Source organism: Tursiops truncatus, chromosome 20 (genome assembly GCF_011762595.2).
Source record: "Tursiops truncatus isolate mTurTru1 chromosome 20, mTurTru1.mat.Y, whole genome shotgun sequence".
Lineage (NCBI taxonomy): Eukaryota > Metazoa > Chordata > Mammalia > Artiodactyla > Delphinidae > Tursiops > Tursiops truncatus.
The window spans coordinates 25,029,021-25,049,825 of record NC_047053.1 but is presented as its reverse complement, the minus strand read 5'-3'; the positions used below and the strand labels follow the sequence as shown (position 1 = coordinate 25,049,825).

The window sequence follows — 20,805 nt, the reverse complement described above, 5'->3', positions numbered from 1 at the left end:
TGAAAACCAATAATCAGATAAGAAAACATTGTGACTATCAGGTTTTTTTCCCATTTTTCCTTCTTTTTCCACCTGCACCCATTTCACTCACCTCCATCCCCCAAAATGGTTTGTATGAAAAATAACAACGTATTTTACCTACTATGTAAAATTGAACATGATCATAGCTAACTAGAAAGTGTTCACAAGGTTCAATTATTTACTGCTAAAAATGATATTACAAATAAAAGATGCTGAGTCTGAAACGTCAGTCCAGCCCCTGATGTTTTAAGTTTGTAATCAACATCTCTACTTGCAGGACAGGGTTGTACTAGCCTTGCCTGAGTTGCTCCCATTCCATTCATGGTAGAACCCATTACTTAGCATTAGTTACCATAATGATTTATGCAACATCACAAGCACACTCAGACTCACAAGAACTGCAGCCAACACTGCTCTATTGCTATCGAGATTACTGTACCTTGGAAAAGAGTAATTTCATTTGCAATTATACAACAAAATAAAAGTACAAAACAAAGACATTATTAGTGACATATTTATGCTGCTACCTCTTGCTACATGGAATGGTTGCCTGGAAAAAAAGAATAGTCAAAGGGAATGTTTTGTTGGTTTCAGTGACATTAATGTTTGCACAGGGTTTGAGTCTATGCTGTAAGGAATTTAAAATATGACAGGTCTTGTCCTGAAAGAGATGACAATCTGGTATAAGAACTAAGGTAGATACAGATGAAAAAAATTTTCAAACATTCTCATAACACAGGAATAAGTCTGTAGAATCAGAGAATCTTGAAATTTTCGTGTCAAAGTAGAAAAGTCATGAGGACACGGGGAGGGGGAAGGATAAGCTGGGACAAAGTGAGAGAGTGGTAGTGTATATATGGACATGTATACACTACCAAATGTAAAATAGATAGCTAGTGGGAAGCAGTCGCACAGCACAGGGAGATCAGCTCAGTGCTGGGTCCACCTAGAGGGGTGGGATAGGGAGGGTGCCAGGGAGACGCAAGAGGGAGGAGATATGGGGATATATGTATACGTATAACTGATTCACTTTGTTATAAAGCAGAAACTAACACACCAAAAAAAAAAATGTAGAAAAGAAAGAAGATACTTTTTTTTTCCTTTTTCTTTTTTTTGGTTTCTAATTTTCTGGCCCTGTGACCACAGTTAATCAGTTACTCTCTCAAGGTGACCATCATCACTCACCTGCACTACAGCAACTGCCTCCTAACTGTTCTATTTTCTTTTTTGCTCCCTTCCCTTTTCCACACCATAACCAATATCTTTTAAAAAATGTGAATCAGATATCACTTGTATGCTTCGTATTATTTTTAAAATAAAATACAAACGCTTGGACATGGCTTATAAGGCTCTGTATTATCTGGCCCCAGTATACCTGCGCTGACCCATTTCCTACCACTTTTCTCCCTGCTCACAAGGCTAGGAAGAGATGGCCTCCTTTTTGTTCTTCAGTGGTAAGTAGCTCTTTCTTGCCTAGGGGTCTTGGCATGACTTGGAATTGTCATTGTGTAGTTTGCTCCTTATCATCACTCAGGGCTAGGCTCAAATGTCACATCCTCAGAAAGACCTTACTTTACCTCCCTTCCTCTTTTTTTTTTTTTTTTTTTTTTTTTTTTTTTTTTTTTTTGCGGTACGCGGGCCTCTCACTGTTGTGGCTTCTCGCGTTGCGGAGCACAGGCTCCGGACGTGCAGGCTCAGCGGCCATGGCTCACGGGCCCAGCTGCTCTGCGGCATGTGGTATCCTCCCGGACCGGGGCGCGAACCCGTGCCCCCTGCATCGGCAGGCGGACTCTCAACCACTGCGCCACCAGGGAAGCCCTACCTCCCTTCCTCTTGACTTTCAGTCACACTGTACTGTTATCTGAAATTCCATTATTTATGTGTCTGTTACTTGGTTTTCTCCTGAGTCCCTCAGTAGAAAGGACACACTCCATAATTGAACTGATCTTCTCTGACTTTCTCTGTGCTGTAGGCCCAGTAGGTTGAACAATGTCTGGCCCACAAGAGAGCACAGTAAATAAAATGTTGAATGACAAAAGTCAGTCATTTAACTTCGCAGGACTTCAGCTTCGTCATCCATGAAGTGGGGATAATTATACCTGCTCTGGACATTAGCAATAAAAAAGTAATGTTTACTAAATGTTTACACTGTGAAAATTACTTACATGCATATTCTCATTTACTGTTATGATTCGTATTTTACAAGTAAGGCCGTTAAGTTTTAAAAAGACCAAATAACCTAAGGACACACGGCCATAGTGAGGACCCGGGTATGAATGCAGACCTGCTGTAACCTCAGAATCTGAGCTCTTAACCTCTACTTTATAGTTCCTTGAAAGATTCTTTCTTCCATTACAGCAAAATTGCCTATGCCGTCCGCCCCACGCAGGTCCTAGTTTGTCCTGTAGCACAACTGAAGAAAGCTATTACATCCCCCATGCGTTTCTTTTCCAAGATGAACATCCCCATTTCCTTCAATCCTTCCTTAAATGATCCTCATATCCTGGTCACTATCATCTCAAAAAACCAGTCTGACAACGTCTCTCCCGCCCCAGAACTGGTTAATTTTCACTGGGCTAATGGTTAAAGGACTTCAGAGCAGCAGAAGCCGATTCCCAGGGGCTGGGAAAATGTATATGTTCAAGTGTTTGAGTGGGCTGTGGTTAAAACTGGAAGACTTCCTGGGAGAGGTGATCCTCGAGCCGGAGTTCAGGGCAGTAATAGCGGATCGACGGCCACAGTACCCCAGTCAAAGGACCGCGCGGGACAGCGGCCGCTGGGTTCCGCCGGGTCTAGACAAAGGCTGCTGGAGGTTAGGAAGATCGGGGACACAAACCCACGTGATGATGGCTAGCACGCGGAAGAACGCAAGTCGTTTTCCTAAAAGTAACTTAAATAGCGACTGGAGGGAAGCAAAGTGGGAGGAACAGTCAAGAAGCAAAACGCGAACTTACCCGGCAACCCGGCCTCCGTAGCCCCACTACAGACGCCGCCACCTGAGGAGCCCCGTAGCCAAGGCAGCGGCTGGCTCAACCCAGAGATCGCGAGACAGAGCAGGCCTCGCGAGATCTGGCCTCTGGCCTCTGACAGGCGGGCGTTCTTTCCGGGTGCCATGGGAGGGCTCTGGGTTACGCGATGGGCTCGCGTGCCTTTCTGTGGGTGGCCCTGGAACCACCCTGGAAACCCGACCAGGGCTGCGGAGAGGGTAGAGTCTTGTCTCAGGTCGGGGAGAAGCGGGACACGGGGTGCTGAGAGGGAGCTGAGACGGCTCGGGACATGGAGGCGCCCGAGCTTGGCTGTGCAGCCGCCGCGGCGGCCGAAGAGCACTAACCCCTTCACGCGCGCACAGGAGGAGGATTGGCGGCGGCGGAACAAGACCGTCCTCACGTATGTGGCCGCGGCGGCCGTGGGCATGCTGGGGGCGTCCTACGCAGCCGTGCCCCTTTACCGGCTCTACTGCCAGGTAGGGCTTGCGCTGCCCGTTGGGCGGCCCGTCTGGAGGGGCGGGGGTGTGGGCAGTTCCCTAGACAGCGATGCTCCACGGTGCCGTGTTGGAGGGATGTCCGAGATTATCTACCAAAGAAAATCGCTTTCTAAGGAAACAGGCCTTAGAAAGTGAATTACTTGCCCAGGGTCACTAAGAAGGTGACAAGGCTACCGGTAGAACCCGAGTTCTTATAGTGATCGTGCCTATACTCCTCTGCCTAGTGAAATTCCCCGATCTCAGCTACACCACCGGCAAGGTCTGCAACCTGTATTACGGTATCCAGCGATCTGCCTTACTCTCCTGCTGTTCACACACGGGCCCGCTTTTAAAATGTAATTTATGTTCATACATTAATTCTGTGAACCACAGAAACCATGGTTTCTGTGCAAAGGTTAACCCTGGAAATGGGAGTGTGCTTGCTACTTGTAGTTAAACTGGGAGTAGCTTTTTATGTATACAAACTAGCATGAATTAGGACTTCGAGGCTTTTCCCCCTTGTTAATATGTAACTGTAATGTCCTTACACAGGGCTCCTTTTTAGATAAGAAACTCTAGTGCAATGGTTCTCAAAGTGCAGACCCCAGGACTAGCAGCAGCATCATTACCTGGAAGGGGAACTTGAGCGCAGATTGTTGAGTCCGACTGCAGAACTGTTGAATCAGAAACTCTGGGGGCAGGGCCCAGCAGTCTGTATTTAATAAGTTCCCTAGCAGATTTTGATGCAGGCTAACGGTTGAGAACCGCGGGCAAAGGCAGAGTTCACCTATTTCATATATATTCTGCTAAGTTCTTAGGCAGTAGTTTGCTGCTTTATCTGGGCATTAGGATCACCCATGGGGCTTCTTAAACAAACATGTCAGGGCTCCTGTACCCCAGAGATCCTGATTAGGAGACGTGGGTAGGGGTCAGGAATTTATGTTTTAAAAACATAAATGAGAGCTATACATTGGGTTCATTCAGTGCGTGAGTGATAGTGGTTCCCAAACTTTGTTGTACATCGGAATCACCTGGAGAGCTTTTCAAAATCCTGACACCCAGGTCACATCCCTAACCAATTAAATCAGAAGGTCTTGGAGTGGGAGTCAGGAAGTAGTAATTTTTTAAAGATTGCAATGCTCAGAAGAGTTCGGGAATCACTGGTTAGTTGCTCTTTCCTGCCACTATTGTTAATGCCTGGCTTACTTCTCCTGTCCTTATGAAGATTAACTTTTGCCTTTATTTTCGATAATGGCTGAAACAGCAGAAATCTGAAGGACTTTTCAGTCTCTTAATATCAGCATCTATGTAGGAAAGTGCAGTAGCTTGATTTCTGGAGGATGAGTGTAGAATGTGAATTAATTTTCATCAGAGGCCAGCCTGGACCAAGCATGAATCCCAGAACTACCAGTTGATTAAGTCGTAAGCAGACCTGAATCTAAAACAGCAAGTGTAGATCACCCCAAACCACCGGTGAGTAGGCAGGGGAAGGTGGGTGTTGATTTTATTCTTCAGGCAATATTTAACAATGTCTGAAGACATTTTAGGTTGTCACAACCTGGGAAGTGAGGGGGGGAGGGTGCTACTGGTATCTAGTGGGTAGAGGCTAAGGGATGCTGCTAAACATCCAACACTGCAGAGGGCGGATCCATTCCCCCACCCCCACCAAAAAAAACGGAAAAAAAACCCAAAGAATTACCCTCTCCAAAATGTCATTAGTTCCAAGATTGAGAAACCCTGCTCCAGACTGAAGTGAATGACAATATTTCATGCACCCGGGTGAAAGTGCAGGGCAGGAAAGTAAAAACAATTGTAATTTGTAATCCTAAACTTAAATCATAGTTGGATGTTTAGTAGTGACGTTTCCAAAAGAGCACCTCTTTTATTTTTGGAACCATGAAACTTTAGAGCCAAAAAATTAGGGATCATATAAACCACTTCATACACTGAGCTCATTTTATGAGTATGGAAAGTGTAGCCCAAAGAAAGTAAGATTTAGTGAGTTTTTAGAGCTAGTGACAGAACTAAACTGGAGCGCAGGACATTTTCTTTTCAGTGCCTTTTTCTATTGTTTAATTTCTCAAAGCATCACATTTACTAATTTGAAGAATCTGTATTCAAAGACAGCCTGTCAGAAAGAAAATATTCAGGAATCTTTATTTAAGTGACTCAGGTTCTTCAGGAAAACATCTTAAAACTTAGCCCTCTTGAAGAGAAGTATATACTTGTTTATTAAGCAAGAGTAAATAAAGGCTTGCCCTCTGATGTATCTTGTAGGGTTATAATGTAACTTTATATTGCATGGCAGCTGAGTGAAGCTGTTTGACTTGTGTAACAAGCTAAGATGGTAATACTATATTTTGCTGGGAGTCTTCCCTAGCCTCAAGTTTGGTATTTTTTTCCTAGTATAGTAACAGGTTAATTATCCGGAGACCAGAATTCTGGCAACCTCAAGCATCAAAAGAATAATTTTTTTTAAGCTTCTCTGATAAGGAAATAATTAATGGCAATGAAGATAGACAAGAAGTATCACAGATTATCTTGATGCCTTATGACTAGTTGATTCAGTGGCCAAAGAGATCAGGTTCTCTGATTAACTGGTAATATATATATATAAAAGCTGTACTATACAAAAAAATACAGAAAAATATTTACCAACATGGAAAAATACTTATGATGCTTGAGGAAAGCAGACTATAGAAGTGAAGCTACACACTAATCTGTGTTCTAAAAGTTATGATATGAAAAAGGACCAGACAGGGATGTGGAAAAATGGAATTATTTAAATAGTTTATTGAAATGACAGCGTTGTGGGTAAATTTTATTTCTAATAATAATAGTTGATATGAAATATTAACAATAAGGGGATATATGTTTAATGAAAAGTTCAGCTAAAAATTCTGAGCTCTATTATCAGTGGAGAGTCCGCTCTCTTTCAAATGATTCATTTTTGACCATGCCATATAACCAAGTGATTACTGAATAATACGACTTTAACCAGTATAGGCCCTTGACACCCAAAAAGTGGTCAAACCATTGGCACATTCATAGGAAACGGCCAGTGATAGTATATAAACCTTGCTGCTACTGGATTATTAAAGTTAAATAGTTTTTAAAATTTTGTTTCATCCAATAAATAGGTCATCAGCACCTAAAACTACTGTATTGTTGTTTAGCATATTATATTGTACCTTGTTGTCTTTTCCTAGACTACTGGACTTGGAGGATCGGCAGTAGCAGGTCATGCATCAGAACAAATTGAAAACATGGTACCTGTTAAGGATCGCATCATTAAAGTCACCTTTAATGCAGATGTGCATGCAAGTCTCCAGTGGAACTTTAGACCTCAGCAAACAGAAATATATGTAAGTGATTAAAGCAGTTTTTAAAAGATTGCTTTTTTCAATGTAAAAATCCTTTCTTTCATCGCTTACTGGTTCATAATTTAGGAAACATTCATCTAAACTTAATTTCAAAATACTGACAGATTCCATTACTGTAATCCTTTTATTCCTGCAGACTACTTTTTGACAGTGCCCTATATTCTGACCTAATGTAACAGGATATACTTTTAAGTTACATGGCATTATAATAAGTCAGTTTGGAACTATGGAAAATGTCATGTTTTTATTAGAATCGTATTAAGAATTCACTAAGAAGTTTTCTGGTCACTAATCTTGACAGTAGGAGCAGCTGTCATCCTTTATAGTTGACTTTACCTCAGGTATAGATGATACAAGAAAAATGTTGAAAATCATTGGTTACAATGGAAAGTAGTTTACTGATTTACATCAGAAGTATCCCTGTCCCTTAAAAAAAAAATTTAAGGATCTTTGAAGTAATCATGCTAAATAGTCATGTTCTATTTCAGAAAGATTATACACCTTAAAAGTTTCCTAAAATTGTGATTAGAGGATTTAACTGAAATTATCTCATGAACTGAATAGCCAGAAAAGCTTAATTGTAACTCTTATTGGAAAACCCTATTAATATTAGTGCTTCCCCAGGTTAGTAAGCTTCATTGAATCTCTTCAGTGATTTGAGGGTGTTATAGGTTATGGTTCTTTCTGGTTTTTTTTTTTTTTAATTAATTAATTTATTTTTGGCTGCGTTGGGTCTTTGTTGCTGCATGCGGGCTTTCTCTAATTGTGGCGAGCAGGGGCTACTCTTCATTGCAGTGCGCGGGCTTCTCATTGTGGTGGCTTCTCTCGTTGCGGAGCATGGGCTCTAGGCGCGCAGGCTTCAGTAGTTGTGGCACGCTGGCTTAGTTGCTCCGCAGCATGTGGGATCTTCCCGAACCAGAGCTTGAACCCATGTCCCCTGCATTGGCAGGCGGATTCTTAACCACTGCGCCACCAGGGAAGCCCTAGATTATGGTTCTGAATATTAGTTGCAATCACACAGTAGTATACAGTGGTGTTAGTTGCTAAATTGGTACATGCGACAGAGCATCCTTTGGACGGTGATTTCTTTTTTTTTTTTTATTTATGTCTCATTTTACGTTGACTTCTTTAAAGCCTTGCAATTTATTTTATCCGTTATTTTCTCTCAAGAAAAAAAAACTATTAGTGCTTTTTGGTTAAATAAAAGTTCTATTCAGTTAGTTTTACTCTGGTTTACATTTAATTTACTCTGGTTGTAAACTAAGTTTAAGGTTGGTAACCTTTTATAAGAAGAATCTTTAGTCAATTATATAATATTCAGGGATAAGTGTTAAGAAGTTAGGCTTGGCTTGTTCTTGGACACATTTTATTTTCTTACATCTTTATTGAAGTATAATTGCTTTACAATGTTGTGTTAGTTTCTGCTGTACAACAACGTGAATCAGCTATATGTATATATATATATATCCCCTCCGTTTTGAGCCTCCCTATCCCACCCCTCTAGGTCATGACAAAGCATGGAGCTGATCTCCCTGTGCTATGCAGCAGCTTCCCACTAGCTGTCTATTTTATATTTGGTAGTGTATATATGTCAGTGCTACTCTCTCATTTCGTCCCAGCTTACCCTTCCCCCTCCCCGTGTCCCTAAGTCCATTCTCTATGTCTGTGTCTTTATTCCTGTCCTGCCCCTAGGTTCTTCAGAACCTTTTTTTTTTTTTTACATTCTATATATGTTAGCATACGGTATTTGCTTTTCTCTTTCTGACTTACTTCACTCTGTATGACAGACTCTAGGTCCATACACCTACCTACAAATAACTCAATTTTGTTTTTTTTTATGGAGCAATATTCCATTGTATATATGTGCCACATCTTCTTTATCCATTCATCTGTCGATGGACACTTAGGTTGCTTCCATGTCCTGGCTATTGTAAATAGTGTTGCAATGAACATTGTGGCTCATGACTCTTTTTTGCGGTACGCGGGCCTCTCACTGCTGTGGCCTCTCCCGTTGCGAGCACAGGCTCCAGACACACAGGCTCAGCAGCCATGGCTCACAGGCCCAGCTGCTCCGCGGCATGTGGGATCCTCCCGGACCGGGGTACGAACCTGTGTCCCCTGCATCGGCAGGCAGACTCTCAACCACTGCGCCACCAGGGAAGCCCCACGACTCTTTTTGAATTATGGTTTTCTCAGGGTATATGCCCAGTAGTGGGATTGCTGGGTCATATGGTAGTTCTATTTTTAGTTTTTTAAGGAACCTCCATACTGTTCTCCATAGTGGCTATATCAATTTACATTCCTATCAGCAGTGCAGGAGGGTTCCCTTTTCTCCACACCCTCTCCAGCATTTATTGTTTCTAGATTTTTTGATGATGGCCATTCTGACTGGTGTGAGATGATATCTCATTGTGGTTTTGATTTGCATTTCTCTAATGATTAGTGATGTTGAGCATTCTTTCATGTGTTTGTTGGCAATCTGTATGTCTTCTTTGGAGAAATGTCTATTTAGGTCTTCTGCCCATTTTTGGATTGGGTGGTTTGTTTTTTTGATATTGAGCTGCATGAGCTGCTTGTGTATTTTGGAGCTTAATCCTTTGTCAGTTGTTTCATTTGCAAATATTTTCTCCCATTCTGAGGGTTGTCTTTTCATCTTGTTTATGTTTTCCTTTGCTGTGCAAAAGCTTTTAAGTTTCATTAGGTCCCATTTGTTTATTTTTGTTTTTATTTCCATTTCTCTAGGAGGTGGATCAAAAAGGATCTTGCTGTGATTTATACATCATAGAGTGTTCTGCCTATGTTTCCCTCTAAGAGTTTTATAGTGTCTGGCCTTACATTTAGGTCTTTAATCCATTTTAAGTTTATTTTTGTGTATGGTGTTAGGTAGTGTTCTAATTTCATTGTTTTACACGTAGCTGTCCTGTTTTCCCAGCACCACTTACTGAATAGGCTGTCTTTTCTCCATTGTATTTTCTTGCCTCCTTTGTTGGATACATTTTAAATAACTTCATCTGCAGATTATTGCTTGAAGACTTCAGACATACAAGAGGACAATCCGTATCTAAGTATGCGTAAGAGAACATTGGTTCTCCACTGACATATGCAAGTAACATTTGAAAATCAAATGTTCTTGGGTAGTATTCACAATTTATTTTGCTGACCCTTAACATTAGTTTAAATGAGGTATTATGGTCTGAAATGATAATAATGACTAATTTAGGAGGGAAAGGAGCCATGTGAGATTTAAGGATAATGTATATTTTCCTTAAAACAGGTAGTGCCAGGGGAGACTGCACTGGCGTTTTATAAAGCTAAGAATCCTACTGACAAACCAGTAATTGGAATTTCTACATACAATGTGGTACCATTTGAAGCTGGACAGTATTTCAATAAAATACAGGTATAACTAAATGCAGACATTACAGAATGTGATAAAGGTACATGAAATTGTTTGATACTAAATCTATTTGTGTCTGTTTAGTAGGTACTAATTTTTTAAAGTTCATTTCTTCTAAACTTCAAACTTTATTTTTCATTGCTTATAATAGCTATGCAGAGGTTGAAAGTCAAACCATATAGATATCTGCTTTTTTAAGATTAGAAGAATTTGCTGATTCTCAATCCTTAAAGCAAAACTCAATCTGAGATAAAAGATGCTGTTATTCTACTACAGAATTTAAAGATTATAATTAACAGTAATGCTTATTAAAGCCAATAAATGAAGCATTAGTTTCTATTATAGGTAATAGAATAGAAATATTAATTAATGAATACCTTTCTATAACTTCTAGTGCTTCTGTTTTGAAGAACAAAGGCTTAATCCACAAGAGGAAGTAGATATGCCGGTATTTTTCTACATTGATCCTGAATTTGCTGAAGATCCAAGAATGGTGAATGTTGATCTCATCACTCTTTCTTATACTTTTTTTGAAGCAAAGGAGGGGCATAAGTTGCCGGTTCCAGGCTATAATTGAAGTCAGAACTAAGTCCTGCTTCAAATTTGTGATTTTTGAAAAATCATGTATCTTCTCAGAGGAGAAATATTTATAATAATGTGAAGCCTTCTATTTTACATTTTATATACTTATGGTTCTTTTTTCCCAACTAAGTTACCCTACTTAGAATGTGTAACTGTTCAAAACCATACTTAGAGTTTAAGTAGTATTAGAAGAAACTGCTTTGTTTCTTAAATATGTTGGCATGGACTTGATGGTTCAGCTTAATTCACTGGTCCCCTTTCAAATTATGAGCACTTCATACTTGTAGCAATGAATTTTTATTATTATTTCTAGAATAGTTGGTTACTACTTTCATTATGAACAGTCACTATTTTAAAAGCTCAAAATGGAAGAGGAATCACTAAGCCCTAACAGCTTGCCTAAAGATTACATTCTGATTTCAAATTTGACTGTATTTTTCCTTTAGGATCTAGGGCTATTTTACATTCAGAGTACTAAACAAGTACTTTGAAATTTCAGTACCATGAAATTTAAATAAAATGCATAAGTATATCCGGTAGGTTTGTAGCATTTTTTGTGATAGTTCCAAGTCTCCAAATTTTAAAATGTAAGTGGGATTGTGAAGATTTACTGACAGCAGAGTTCTTCTGAAAAAAGATGTATTGAACTGTTTTAATAGTAATTTATGACAAACCAAAGTACAATTTATTCTGAATGTTTTCCAGTAGTCTTTTTTCCAAAAAGAAATAAAAAAGGAGCATTTAGTGTTATAAAGAATTATATTTAAAGGCAAACAGTGTAGAATCCAGTAACCTCTTGAGGGTACCTGAAATATTAAACTACAATCATCAAGGCTTTTACAATTCATAATCCTAAACAAGAGTATTATTTATAAAGAAGTGCAAATTGACTTTTACATTCAACTTTAGTTAAATGAAGGCACTCAGTATTCTTCCTGAATAATAATAGTTTTTCACATTTCATGCTTTCATCTGTTAACAATTATTTTGTAATGAAAGTCTTCATCTACTCTTATCCGAGCTCTTGTGATGATTTCTAAATGTAGGAAGGTCTGAAACATAAGGTGCTACACTTAATCTGGTTGGCCTCAGTACCAAGAATTTTTCTTCTGCTTAAGTTTTAAGTGAATATATGTTACAACCAAGTTCTTCTGAGATAAAGCTTGAGCTGCTGTCAGGAGCCATAAATGTTACTCTGGAACTGTTACTCTTCTGTTTAAACCTCATTACTGCAGAGGAGAAATGTTCCACTGTGGCTTTGACGTTCTGGAAGGTCTTAACTTCTGGGTCTCAAAGCTGGACAGGGTCTACCTTTAGGAGAATTGGCACCCATAATGCTGCTAGTGAGCTGGTCATCCACTTCAACCTGGAATAAAAAGAAGAGTCAACCATCTCCATCTTTTCCTCTTTCCCCATTCCTTGTAACTAGAGAGCCACAGTCTAGTAGAGGAAAGGTGGGAATGTACTACTTCCATGGGGGAAGGTGTGGAGGGAATAAATAAGGTTAATAGGTTACTGGTGGCTGTGTGCATTTATTAGTAAATAAATGGAATGATTAGTAAAGCAATAGAATCCAGACCAATCTAGACTAACAATGAATGGCTTCTACCAGTCCCAGCTAACAGGTATTAACTGCACATAAAAGACACATCTGATTCTAGTGCTAAGAAGTTTTTATTGATCATCGGTTTTTGTTAGCATTAACATTTCTATACCATAAACCTACTTCTGCATTCCCAAGATTTATAATTTTTAGCTAACATGGTCACAAAGAATGTATTTCATTAGTGAACAATAGTTCATTACAATTTGAGTGACTCAGAGGAACTTGTGTAATAATATCTCACTCATCAGAGTGTCAGACTGTGATGGCCCTTACAAAATGTAAATAATAAATGTAGAAAGTGACAGTTACACTGAAATCATGTGGAATGTAAGTTGCGTAAGTTGAAGCCTTTACCTCAACGGTCACTGTGACTTTGAGCTCCTTTGTGGTGGTGAACATCAATGTCTTCATAAATAGCTCTGAAACAAACAAGCCATAATGGCAAAAGGGTTATATATCAGTTTCAATGTACTATTTTGGCTTTTAGCTGCCAACAACTTAACTAAAAATCTGGTGCTATTTTAGGTGTTCAGGAAATCAGGCTATATCAGTAAATAAAAACAAAGGTCTCTGTCCTGAAGCTTACATTATAACTTTCTTAGATCCTAATGCTGCTATTCCCGTACATCTTATAAATATGTATCTCATGTAACCATTTTACTTGTAATTTAATGAGAAATATGGCTCAAAATTTGGACAGTTTGCTTCCTGATTTAAAAAAAAGCAAAAATTGTTCAGCTTTCCCTGGCTTTATAAAAAACATTAAAAATTAATATTCTAGCTTATTTAACGTATGTTATTACAGTCCAAACTCCTGAGCTACCTTTAGCATATAACTGTCATCTTTGTGCTTTGTATATAGTCCTTTCTATGACAGCCTTTGTTCAATTCTTTATATTTGTCTTACATATGTCTGTAGATAGAACATATCTATACCTAGAAATATGACATTAATATATACAGTATAACAACACATGGCTAAGGAAAAAAAATCTCATAAAAATCACAGCACATTGAAGGCATGATCCCTAACCTCAAGAAGCCCCAGCATGGTCCAGAAATTTTAATGTTTTTCTAATAAGTTTTGTCTCTCGTTTTCCACAAAAGTATTTCAACCTCCTTCACTCTATTCAAATCTCTGATGCCCCTCCTCTCAGTCAGAAACCTCACATTTTAGTAAATTAAATGTCTGGATATGGAAACCTCCTCATGCTTCCATCACCAAATCTTCAAGTCTGTTTTCATCTGCACCATCATCTACTTCTATGATCCTATCTGTCTACCCCTAGGCTTCTCAAACACCTCACTCATTTAGGTATCTCCCTTCCTAAAACTGCAGCCTCTCATTCTCTACTAAATCCTACCCCTTAGGATTCACAGATGTTCCAGCATCTCCCATTTTATAAAATAATACAGTCCTTTATCCCATGTCTACTTAATCACCTCAGTAATCCTCTAGCTCCCAGGCCACTTTCCACAATTCCTTCATGTTTAAGTTTCTATGTAAGTTACCTGTGCACTTACTGTCTACTTCATCTCTTACTTTTTAATGCACTGAAATTTGGTTCTGTCCCCATCGATTTACCAAAATGCTTCTACTAAAATCACCAATGATTTCCTGTTACTTAGTCCATTATTGAGTGTTTGTCTTCAGTAATGTTTACCACAGTTGTGTACTCCCTCCTTTTTGTTTCCAAACTGCAATTTCCACATCTGGTAATAGGTTGTTCCCCGTTGCTCTCTTTGCTCTTGGCTTTTCCATTTTCTTGAATGTGCCAAACTCTCTCCCCACAGGGTCTTTGTATAAGTTGTTACCTGGGCCTGCAACACTGATTCCCAAACTTGTCACACTAAAAACTGCAGGTCTTAACCTTAACGTCACTTCTCAGGCTTTCTCTACCCTCATTTAAATCAGTTCTTTCTGTTATACACTGTCAAGTCGATATCTTTCATACCATTAACACAAACTGTAAATACATGTTTGCCTGCTGATTTAATTTCTGCATCCATACTAGATTTACCCTCCATGAGTTTTAACACGATAAATTAGGCAGCAATCAATTCCCCTTGCACATAGACAGTGTTCAGTCATTTGTCAAATGAATGAATCATGTGTATGTATATGTATATGTATATTCATAAATACTATACTCTCTGTTCTGCTGGAGTAGAAATTCTTAACCTGGGGTTCATGGACAACTAGTGATGTGAATATCCCAGAACTTTTCTGCAAGATTTTGTGCTTTTCCTTAGGCAGAAGTTCCCTGGATTTCATGGAATGTTCAAAGAAATTGAGACACCCTACCCTCCTGAAAGTAAGAATTGTAGTGGTAGGGAATTCCAGCTTCTTACTATCTCTCTTACCTTTAATATCTATTGCACCACCACATCTACTTAAAACAATCTCATAATTAACTAAAATATAATAATATACTTTTCCGCTTCCTATTTGCCTAGAGAAACCGATAAAAACATCCGGTTTCCAGACAGCATACCCAGTTTAACCAGTTTCTAATTCCTTAAACCACTAATATATTCATTGATACTTTATCAAGCAGAATGACCTAGGAAAGTTTCATAATCTTGTTAGGAAAAAATATTTAATGAATTCCTAAGCCTATTAAGATTCGTTCATAAATCATTCCAAAATAGATCACTACATTGAGGGTTTAAACCAGGGTCAAAACCTCAAATGCCTACACATGCCAGGCAGGTCAGATGAAGGTATGCAGTGGGCCAGGTGGGGCCTGGTGGACTGCAGAAGCTGTCTCATCTTAAAGAGGCAGCTACTATGCAGCCCCAAGCTATTGCTAACACGTAAAAATGCTGTTGTATCGAAAAGAATCCAGAGGTCCAGATATTTTTGGAAATATCCCACTTTTTAACTGTTGGCAGTTAGTGTTGAAATGCATATTTAAAATTCACACAGGTCAAACAAAACACAGCTGCAGGCAAGATAACAGCCTGCAGGCTGCTAGTTTCTAAACAGTGATTTCCATAAACCTGCTTTAATCATTTTAAACAATTTCGGGGGTAACCTTTAGTCAAAGTATATTAAAGCTCTAAGGAGCCTACCATTCCATAAATATTTTTATATACTGACCAATATGAAATCACAAAATAATGCTGCTTTAAGGATTCCAAGTTAAAAAGTAATTTTTACACTAATAATCCATTTTAAGCACACTCTTGTCATAGGTAGTGAAGATTAAAAACAAGTTCTTATAGAAGTCTTTTTTGGCATTAGTCAAAGAACAACTAAAATACCCCATCCATGTGGTACTTATGTCACTAATCAGTGAATAGTGCCCTTCTCAAGCTGGAGAGAACCTGACTTTCCTCCAAGGCATCTACAAGGAATATACTAATGCACACGATGGTTCTGGTTATTTCTTAATGTGCAACCCCAGCATTTTTATTTTTTAGTCACAAGGCTGAGAATAACAAGACCATTAAGAGCAACAACCTCCAAGAAAACCTCACAAGTCATTTTTAAATAAGGTCATTGATTTCTGCCAAGACCTAAACAAAGTTAAATGTATGACCAAGCCCTGTTAGCTCTGCTACCAAAGGGAACCAAGACAAAAAAGATAATCATTTTGTAAATTACTTACTCTGTGGTGACAGCAGGAGCTAAGGGATCAAACTCCATTACCTCGTAGTAATTGGGTGGCTGGAAATCATTCTTTGTCATCGCTGTAAGCAACAAAAAGAAACACACATTGTGCTTTTCGAGGAGACACACACAATTAATATTCTCTTTATGACTTAGACTTCTGACAGAAGATCCTAACAAACACTGACAACGAGAAACAAGCACACTGGTGTTCCAATGCTACTCCCAAGTACAACAAATCTATACATAACAAAAAGGTTTCCAAACTTCGATTACAGGTTCATTTACCTCAGCACTCAAAATACAATATTCAGTGCAACACAAGCATTTTTACAATCTCCTAATGTCAGTAATAATGGTATCTGCCCTGAATTTATCTCATGTAGCTTAAAAATGTAAATGAACTCTAATTTTTCCTCTCTGTATATCTATTTTCAGTTACCAATAAATCTTTAGCAGATTCATATATTCTCACAAGTTTCCTTATTTGATGCAAATAATAAGGTGTCAAGTACCTGGATGATTGCTGGGCAGGGATGGTGGTGTCTGGTTTGATGGTGTTGCTGGAATGGTCTTTAGAGTAACTGGCTGTAGTAATACTGAATTTGAATATTCCGGAAACTGAAGAGAGCAGGGTGTACGTTCAAATAAACATTCTACATTAAGCTTTACTTTATAATTTAGATTCCTAGGCTTCCAAGGGGCAGTATTCCAAGAACCATATATTCTGAACTGGATAAGAATTAGTAATTATTAACTATTATTTTAGTTTTTAAGATAATAACCCCTTACAGAATTTACTGCTTTTCTGTCTGGTTTCATGCCCATTGCACCTCATTTCCCATATAAAATGTAAACTTAAAAAAAATGTTGCTTTTTAAAAAAAGAAGCAGGAATGTATGGCTCAGACCAGAGTCTGTTGTTCCACACTGAATAAAACCTGGGCCTCAAAGGACAAAAAACAATATTAACCACAAAAAAGCATAAGGTGAAGATATTAAATCAAGACTTAAAGATTAAAGTTTTAATTAGAAATATCTCTTCTTGTAATTTTCTTCATTCATTTCACAAGTATGTCCTGGGCACCTACTGTATGCCAGGCTCTATAAATAAAGCAGTAAATAAAGCAGGCCAAATCCCTACCCTCAAGAAGCAGACAATCAACAAACGTAAACAGGTGTCAGATATCAAGTGCTTTCTGGAAAAAGCAGGGTAATGGGAGAAGAGAGGCTGGGGTGGGATATTTCTCTGACAGTCATAGTCAAGGGAATGCCTCACCACTGGGGACACTGAGCAGAGCCCTGATTCTGATGCAGGTCCTGTGATTAGCTAAGGTCATATGGTCATATGCTCTGAAGCAGGGGGGTGGCCAGTGCAGTTGGAGAGGCAAGAGGTGCAGCTAGAGAGGTAGTGGGAGGGGTCAGAGCAGCATTTCAGGCTTTTACTGAGTAAAATGGAGTCAGGAAGAAAATCACAGGTGGTTTTAGAGCAAATGGGTAACATAATACAAACTTTACTTTTAAAAAAGATTGCCATGGGGACTTCCCTGGTGGTCCAGTGGTTAAGAATTGGTCTTGCAATCCAGGGGACACTGGTTTGAACCCTGGTCAGGGAACTAAGATCCCACATGCTGCAGGGCAACTAAGCCCGTGTGCCACAGCTGCTGAACCCATGTGCCACAACTAGAGAGCCCACACACTGCAACTAATGAGCCCACGTGCTCTGGAGCCCGTGTGCCACAACTAGAGAGAAGCCCACACACTGCAACGAAAGATCCCATGTGCTGCAACTAAGACCCGACACAGCCAAAAAAAAAAAAAAAATGAAAAAATAAAAGATTGCTCTGGTTTCTGTTTTAAGAATAGATTGTGTGATGGGGGTGGGGGTGGAGAGGAAGGTGAAGGCTGAAGCAAGGCAACACTCAGGGAGGCCACTGCAATATCCATCTGATGGTAGCTTGAAATGGGATGTGGTAGTGGAGGTGGTGAGAAGTGGCTGGATAATGGATATATTTTGAAGGTAGAGGTAAAATGGTGGAGGTCAAGCATGATTTCTCAAGGTTTTTGACCTCAGCCCCTGAAATAGTGGTCATTTACTGAGTGGGGGAGACAGCAGGAAGAGCAAATCGGGAGACAGGACTGAAAGAAAACAAGAGGAGATGTGAAGTGGAAGGTGGAAATGTGAGTTCTGAGTGTAGGGAAGGCATAAGGTCTGGAGACAGCAACTTGTAAGTCGTCAGTCTGAATGGAATTTCAAGACATGAGACCAAAAGACCATGGAGGAATGAATGCCAGATTCCTGGGGTCTCCAATACTGAAAGGCCAGTAGAGGAGGAGGGACCAGCAAAGGGGATGGAGAACTGAGGCAAAAGAAGAACCCAAAGTGAGTGGTGTCTGAAAGCCACACGTGCAGAAAATAGGATGTGACTGACTGTCAGTTGCTGTTGATCAGGTGAGATGAAGACTGAGAATTGCAGGACTACATTTAGTAAATCTGGAGGTCTCTGGTGACCTTGACAAGAGCTCTGCCAGTAAAGTGGCTGGAATGAGAACTTGTCTGAAGTCTGTCAGAGGATGGGAGGAAAGAAAGTGGAGATGGCAAATATAAACAGCTCTAAGGGAATTCTGATCCTTAACCATCTTTCTAACGGAAGTGAGACTACACTTGTCTATCTTAAATGATTAAAAAGACAGCAAGGAAAAGTCCTAACAAGGGCTGCATCAACACATTATAAAGAAACTTTGAGCAGAACATGAGAATTAAGGACCAGGAGTTCCTTTTTAGCATGATAATTGCTCATCAGGTGCACTGCCAGGGAAGGTCTTCATTACTTACACTCTCATATGTAGGACTTGAGGCGAGGTTTTGGCTGGTCCTTTGGACAAACCTAGGATAGTGTGATAACACAGCATGATTACCCTACAGTGAGATCAAAGATGCCAAAAGATGAGTTTCCTGGTCTAAAAACAAAACCCAAAATGTACCTTCAGACTACACAAACGTATTAATTTTATATATCAATAAAAATTACCATTGGTTTTAGTGCCCAGCAGATCATGATGCCCAAATACCAAAGACAGTAAAGATAAAACCCTGTCCCCAGGCAGTGGCAGCCTTGAGACCCTGGAGTGTGCACACTATACCAGTGACAGCAGAGCCTTCAGTCTTTGCATGAGCGTAGCTACCACCCCATCGTTTCCTAAAGGATGAGGGGCAATGCAGAGTAGAAGTTAGGAAGGGGGGACAGTTTGGAGTAAAGTTGGAATAAACACACTTCACCCTGTCTCTCCCACCAAATGCAGCTATAAAACATGGACAGGATGCGTGGAGCAAATATTTGAGAACTGAAAAGTAAACACTAGTTACAGGCTGATTGGGAAAGAAGACTAGAATTTGAGTATCAGTGAAATGTTGGTGAACTTACCATGTTCTGCCCCTCTGGTATTCCCTAACTGGAATGCAGTGCAGCCTAAAACCCAAGTGGGCAGTGAAGACAGAGCTCCAGGAGAAGCCTCTCATTCTCACTCAAGGAGCAGAAAAGGGAAATCCTAATGCTCAGAGAGAGTGTGGAAATCCCCCATCCCTTTTCTCCTCTTTGTTCTTTCACACCCCAAACCCTAGGCAATCCCAAGGTGGCTGCAGTGACAGCAGAGGCAACAGGGACCTACAGGGGCTTAAAACTCTGAGTGAGGGGAACCTTCCTCTCTAAGAGGTAGAACTGTGATCCCAGGAGGATATGGCAAACCTCTGTTGTTTCTTTTATCCCTTCTGTCTTGCCATTTGGTGCCCAACACAAGCATAGTCAAGGAAATGCATGGCATAGTAAACCTTCAGCTTTTTGACTGGAGAGCCAAAAAAGGGCGTCCCAGGAAAGCAAAGAACCAGAGAAATCACAAAGAGGGAGGAATTCAGGAAAACAACCTTAAAGTTGTTTATGAAACAACTTTATGCATCTATGCATCCATGGCTGATCCCAATAAATGCCAAAGATGTTGAGAACTGAACACACAGCCTGCTATCCAGACCTTACATGAATACTGGGTGGCACACATGTGGGACAGGTCTCAATGGCACTGCCAAGGCTTTGAAAATTTAACTGACATCAGAACCGAAGCACACAGAAGGCAGGCTGAAACTGTGACGTAAACCTCATGAGGTTGTTTGCCTACTAATCAAAACATCAACATTCTCAACAGGATTTAGATAAGATGAAGTGTCTCATATCATTAAAAATGTCCAAGATACAATCCAAAATTACTATGCCTATGAAGAACTGAGAAAATTTAAACTTGCAAGAGAAAAGACAATCAACAGTGGTTGACATCCAGAGTACACAGATGCTGAAATTATCTTACAATTTTAAAGCAGCTATTTATACAAATGCTTCAGCAAGGAACTGTGAACACTCTTGATAAAAAACAGGAAAATAGAGTCTCAGCAAAGAAACACAAGATTATAAAGAAGAGCCAAATGGGAATTTTAGAATTGAAAATTTCAGTAACTGAAATTTTTAAAAAGTTACAGAATGAGCTAAACAGCAAAGTGGGGATGACAGAGGAAATAGAGTGAGAAAAGCAATGAACAGAACCCTATGGATCTATGAAACAATGACAACAGATCTAACGTGTGCCATCAAAAGTCCCAGAAGGACGGCAGAAAGTGTGTAGTGCTGAAAAAAACATTTGAAGAAATAAAGGCTTAAAACTTTGCAAATTTGGTCAAAGACAAACCCACAGA

At 39.6% G+C, this 20,805-nt stretch overlaps 3 protein-coding genes across 11 annotated transcripts in view; 1 reads left to right on the top strand and 2 right to left on the bottom strand.

Moving 5' to 3' along the window:
- The window catches only part of STXBP4 (syntaxin binding protein 4), a 190,617-nt gene extending 187,547 nt beyond the window's left edge, over positions 1-3,070 (bottom strand). Inside the window, exon 1 of one of the 6 annotated variants that reach the window (XM_033848305.2) lies at positions 2,976-3,070. The gene's annotated coding sequence lies outside the window, so the exon portion shown is untranslated. The remainder of the gene's footprint in view (positions 1-2,975) is intronic. The other 5 variants (XM_073797492.1, XM_033848304.2, XM_019945363.3 and 2 more) reach the window with 5 other exon arrangements.
- A 32-nt stretch (positions 3,071-3,102) lies between these two features.
- COX11 (cytochrome c oxidase copper chaperone COX11) lies at positions 3,103-16,532 on the top strand. Of its 2 annotated transcripts, XM_019945365.3 has the most exons (4): positions 3,107-3,484; positions 6,694-6,849; positions 10,142-10,267; positions 10,659-16,532. In XM_019945365.3, the coding sequence occupies exons 1-4, from the start codon at positions 3,134-3,136 to the stop codon at positions 10,839-10,841; spliced, it is 816 nt and encodes a 271-aa protein (XP_019800924.1). In that variant the 5' UTR covers positions 3,107-3,133; the 3' UTR covers positions 10,842-16,532. The 2 variants fall into 2 exon arrangements, with proteins under 2 accessions (XP_019800925.1, XP_019800924.1); XM_019945366.3 differs by lacking the exon at positions 10,142-10,267 and having other exon boundaries at positions 3,103-3,484.
- Positions 11,485-20,805, bottom strand: part of TOM1L1 (target of myb1 like 1 membrane trafficking protein) — a 52,843-nt gene continuing 43,522 nt past the window's right edge. For 2 of the 3 annotated variants that reach the window (XM_019945364.3, XM_073797493.1), the window contains 5 exons: positions 18,904-18,955; positions 16,584-16,689; positions 16,067-16,148; positions 12,807-12,871; positions 11,485-12,212 (listed from right to left, as the gene is read on the bottom strand). In XM_019945364.3, coding sequence (XP_019800923.1) covers positions 12,808-12,871; positions 16,067-16,148; positions 16,584-16,689; positions 18,904-18,955 — 304 coding nt within the window. In that variant the 3' untranslated portion in view covers positions 11,485-12,212; position 12,807. Of the gene's footprint in view, positions 12,213-12,806; positions 12,872-16,066; positions 16,149-16,583; positions 16,690-18,903; positions 18,956-20,805 lie in introns of those variants that run through there. The other variant, XM_073797494.1, reaches the window with a different exon arrangement.